The sequence below is a fragment of the Mastomys coucha genome, unplaced genomic scaffold (assembly GCF_008632895.1).
Source record: "Mastomys coucha isolate ucsf_1 unplaced genomic scaffold, UCSF_Mcou_1 pScaffold15, whole genome shotgun sequence".
Lineage (NCBI taxonomy): Eukaryota > Metazoa > Chordata > Mammalia > Rodentia > Muridae > Mastomys > Mastomys coucha.
Genome location: NW_022196897.1, coordinates 104,416,722 through 104,422,001, shown reverse-complemented (window position 1 = coordinate 104,422,001; position 5,280 = coordinate 104,416,722). Strand labels below are relative to the sequence as shown.

At 43.3% G+C, this 5,280-nt stretch overlaps 1 protein-coding gene across 2 annotated transcripts in view; it reads left to right on the top strand.

The window, feature by feature from the left end:
- The first annotated feature begins 438 nt into the window (after positions 1-438).
- Rhov (ras homolog family member V) overlaps positions 439-5,280 on the top strand; it is an 8,911-nt gene continuing 4,069 nt past the window's right edge. Inside the window, exon 1 of one of the 2 annotated variants that reach the window (XM_031371511.1) lies at positions 439-526. In XM_031371511.1, coding sequence (XP_031227371.1) covers positions 509-526 — 18 coding nt within the window. In that variant the 5' untranslated portion in view covers positions 439-508. Of the gene's footprint in view, positions 527-1,550; positions 1,656-5,280 lie in introns of those variants that run through there. The other variant, XM_031371512.1, reaches the window with a different exon arrangement.

Genomic DNA, 5,280 nt, shown 5'->3' with positions numbered 1-5,280 from the left:
AAGAAGAAGAAGAAGAAGAAGAAGAAGAAGAAGAAGAAGAAGAAGAAGAAGAAGAAGAAGAAAACACTGGAAAGGTGAAAGTCAGACGCTTGGAAAGAAAGGGCTGAGAGCCAGGTGGGTGGCCCACGTCTATAAACCCAGCACAGGATTGTCACAAATTTGCCATTGGCCTGGGTTGTTACATCGTGAGTTCCATGCCATCCAAGGCTATAGTGTGTTCCTTCGTACTCATTAAAATTGAGAAAATGATTTTAGCAATCATCAGAAATAACAGGGACCTGAGTTAATTAAAAGGAGTCCTTCTGGATGAGGCTGGTTTTCGGCACATAGAGTCTACAGAGCTCCTGCGTTGGTCCTGAGGCCCTCTGTGAAGCAGAGGGGTTTCCTCCCCGACTTCTCCGGTTTCCGTGGCCTCGGAGTTCCTTCCGGTCCACCACCTTTTCCTTCCGCTGGGCTTCACGTTGGCTTCACATTGGCGGTGTCGCCTGGTTCGTACACTCCTGGTGCGATGAACTCGACGCCCCAGGTAGGCCACCGTTTTGGTAGGCTTCAGCCGCCCAACCTGAGACCCCAGGAACCGCCACCCGGTTTTTTGTTTTTGTTTTTGTTTGGTTTTGTCGTAGGAGGGAGTCAGTCCATAGAACATGCCCGGCGGCCCGGCCTTGCTTGGTCTGTGTGGCAGCCGCAGGCCTCGCACAGGGCAAAGATGGTAGCGACCTAGGCCGTGGTTTGTGTTTGAACACTTGTTTCTCTAGAAAGTTCGGGAAATGTTTTTTTTTGTTGTTGTTGTTTTGTTTTGTTTTGTTTTCGAGACAGGGTTTCTCTGTGAAGCCCTGGCTGTCCTGGAACTCACTCTAGACCAGACTGGCCTCGAACTAAGAAATCCACCTGCCATTGCCTCCCAAGTGCTGGGATTAAAGGTGTGGCCTTGTTGCTAGGGCATTAAAACCTGCCCCTCTGCCATCCTGGACTGCTGCCCAGGAAAGATGTTTTTGTTTTGTTTTTCTGTTTTTTGTTTTTTTGGGGGGTGTTGTTGTTAGTTAGTTTGGTTGGTTGTCTAGTTCGTTTTTGAGACAGAGACTCTCTGTAGCCTTGGCTGCCTGGGAACTCTACCTGTAGACCAGGCTGGCCCCGGATTCACAGAGATCTGTATGCTTCTGCCTCCTGAGTGCTGGGTCTTGTGTGCCACCAAGGCCCGGAATTTTTTTTTTTTGAGACGAAGCCCTGCTCTGTAGCCTAGGTTGGGCTTAGCAAGCCTTCCGTAGCTTCCTAGGAGTGAGCATCTGCCCTGGCTGGATGGTCATTGTAAGTGACAACTCCTAGCTAGCCTTTCCATAGTATTGGGCAGGATTTAAGGACACTTAGAGATTGGGGCAGATATTATCAGTTGGGGTTGGCTGGCTAGAGGTAACTGGAGAGAAAAGAAAAGTGGAAGCTATGGGTGAAGGACCCTCCCACAGGAAGTGGAAGGACAGGATAGAAGCCCAGAGATGGGGGGAGTGCTGGGAGCTAGAGGGTTCCACAGTGACACCATAAATGCCTGGTAACATGGTGCACTAAATGAAACACCAAATGCTTTCATGGCCCAGCTAACTGGAAAAATGTAGTTTGTACCTAATGACTGTATCACTGCCATCAGCGTCATTAGAATGCTGGTAAATAAGTGTTAAATATATAATTCTTTTTCCCTTTTTAATTTAATTTTTATTGTTGTTAAATGTACATCTTTATTTAGTGTGTGAGTGCGTGTGCCTTTGAACAGCAGGCCTGTGGGGAGCAGAGGGCGGCTCGTGGGAGTCAGTTCTCTCCTTCCATCATGTGGGTCCCAGGGATTGAACTCAGGTCTTCCGCCTTGGTGGCTGGCATCTGTACTTGCTGATCCATCTCAACCATAAGAATTTTTTCCCTTTCATCTTTATTCCAAAGCTTTTTGATCTCTGGGCTCATTCTTGACAGCAGGCTTGAGTAGGGACATGGAGTCTACAGAAACAAGACTAGGTAAAGTGGACTGTATTCCCCAAACTTTTGTGTGGAACTAAAATACTTCTTGGAAACTGTAGGGTTTTTTGTTTTGTTTTGTTTTTTTTTTGAGATAGGGTTTCTCTGTGTTGCATTGATTATCTTGGAACTAACTTTGTAGATCAGGCTGGCCACAGAGATCCACTTGTCTCTGCCTCCAGAGTGCTGGGATTAAAGGGGTGTACCATCATCACCTGGTTTGTTTGGTTTTAAAAAAAGATTTAGTATTATTATTATGTATACAAATATTTTGCTTGAATGTATGTATGTATACCATCTGTGTGCCTGGTACCCCCAGAGGTCACAAGGAGGTGCCAAATCCTCTGGAACTGGAGTTGTGGTGGGACTTGGGATATTGGGATGTTGGGAACGGAACCTGAGTCCACATAAAATTAATAAATCTAAAGAATAGTGAATTTAATAAGGTGAATATATTTACATAAGCTAAGGAACATACAGAAATGCCTGATACCACAATGTACTTTCATGTGGGCCTGCGGCTTGTTGGTTCTGAGGAGAGACTGTCACTAGTTTCTTTGAAATTCTCTAATTCTACAATTCATCTTTTGGACTTCAGTATATCCAGTAACAAAACAGGAACACACACATGCACCTCCGCGAGTGTGCGTGCATATACACTCACACACACACACACACACACACATACCTCATGTCAGTTCTTATGTTTGTCATAAGTCAGGGCAAACAACATCATTTTTACAAGTCTAGAGCCTCATACAACTAGACTGAACATTCTGGAAGCAAAACATTGTTGTCTCCATAATTGAGTATCAGGACTATAGTGGATTTGTTTGTTTAGGATGCTGCTTGTTTTAGAAGTGTTTAGATTAACAGGAAAATTGAGAAAGACTGTCTGAGGCATTTTTATGTACCCCACACCCAGGTTACTCTAATTATGAATATCTTACGCTACTATGGCATGTTGACCATTTTTTCTGTTTTTATTTCTTCGTGTGTGTGTATCAGAGAGAAACAGACAGACAGACAGTGCTGTGTGTCTGTGGAAGAGCTGACTACTTTTAGGTGGACTCTGGGAATTGAGCTCATGCCATCAGGCTTGCACAGTGAGCATTTACCTATCGAGCCACCTCTGCAGCCCCGTTTTTATTTATTGGGATGCAGTCTTGCTATGTAGTTCATCCTGGGTTGAATTTACAATCCCCTTCCTCTGCCTCCTGGCTCTATTGGTAAAGTTTTTGCCTTACAAACACAGAGACCTAAATTCCAGTCCCAGAACCATATACAAATGCCAGGTAGTGGTCAGTCTCTGGGACTTGGTGGCCGGTCAAGTTAGCCTAGTTGGTAAGCAGTAAGCCAATGAGAAATAAGTTCCATAGGAGGTGGGCAGCATTCCTGTGGGTAATAACTGATAACATGTCTTCCAACCTCCACTCACATGCATGTGTGTCTGCTCGTACACATGCACACGTGTGTGTCTGTTCGTACATGTGCACAGAGGTATTTTAAAAAGTGGGTATTTAGTCTAGGTATGATGGTACAAGTTTATAACCCTAGCACCTAGGACACAGGCAGGAGAATCAAGAGTTCAAGGTCATCCTCTAATACATAGACAAGTCAACACCAACTTGGGCTATGTGACACACTACCTCTAAAAAAATAAAAAAATACTTATTTCCTGTCTCCTTCAAGGCCAAGGATTTAAAAACATTATTTCAAATTCTTATCCTCACCTTATTTATGTATAAATTATTTGTAGGTATGAATTCATAAGTATTTGTCTTAAGCTACATTATAATATTGCTTTACCTTGTTCAGATATCTCAGTTTGGACCATCACAAACTCTTCCAGTGACTTCTTGTTCATATGCATGACCTACACTTTCGCTGTCATGTTTGTCTGTTTAGCACTTCCTTACGTTTTGTCCACATATGTTCTAGGCTCCTTTTATCTCTTTTCTGATGCATCCTAGAAATACCATTTATCCAAGACATAATTTTGGTGTCAAGTTTTTTTTGTTTTTTTTGTTTTTTTTTTTTTTTTTTTTTTTTTTTTTTTTTTTTTTTTTTTTTTTTTTGTTTTTCAAGACAGGGTTTCTCTGTGTAGCCCTGGCTGTCCTGGAACTCACTCTGTAGACCAGGCTGGCCTCGAACTCAGAAATCCACCTGCCTCTGCCTCCCAAGTGCTGGGATTAAAGGCGTGCGCCACCACCGCCCGGCTGGTGTCAAGTTTTAATCCTAACAAATACATCTGGAAGTTGGGGCAGATGCAGCAGGTAGACAGGAAGACACCTCAAAGAGGACTTTCCCAGAAGTAGCAGCCAGAATCCCAAGTCCTCAGCTGAGAAATAGATGACTCACCAGCTCCCCGGGTTGTCTCCTCCCTCCCCCTCTTGCTGACAGGACCTTACCTAAACCAGCTTAGACAGAGGGACCTTGGTCAGAAATGGCTCCACCCATGAGACCAATGAAGAATGGCCAGTCTCAGACTAAGGCAGAGCATTTACTCATGCCCAGCAGACATCTCCCATGTTTGTCCCATCAGTGTATTATTTGTATGTCTTCAGAAAGGATTAAAAACTATCACCCTTAAAGTTACATTTTTTTTAAAGATTTATTTATTTTATTATATGTAAGTACACTGTAGCTGTCTTCAGACACTCCAGAAGAGAGCATCAGATCTCATTATGGATGGTTGTGAGCCACCATGTGGTTGCTGAGATTTGAACTCAGCGTCTTTGGAAGAGTAGTCAGTGCTCTTAACTGCTGAGCCATCTCTCCAGCCCTTAAATTTACATATTTAATAAGACTTTTTTTGTTTTTTTTTCCCCTTTGAGACAAATTCTCATATTTCCCAGACTGGCCTTGAGCTTGCCACATAACCAAAGTTCAAAGGAGGTTTTGAACTTCTGATGCTCCTGCCTTTACCTCTTTTTTTAATTATTTATTTTATATATATTAGTATACTGTTGCTGTCTTCAGACACACCAGAAGATGGTTGTGAGCCACCATGTGGTTGCTGGGAATTGAACTCAGGACCTCTGGAAGAGCAATCAGTATTCTTAACCTCTGAGCCATCTCTCCAGCCCCTTGCCTGCCTCTACCTTTTTATTTTATTATTTTGAGACAAAGTCTCATTGTGTAGCTCTGGTAGGCCTCTGCCTCAGCCTTACAGAGATCTGCCTGCCTTTGACTCCTGAGTGCTGGGATTAACAGTGTGTGCCTCTATGCCCTGCTTTGCTGTTGATTTTTTTTTTTTGCATTTCTTTTTTTTTTATTAGA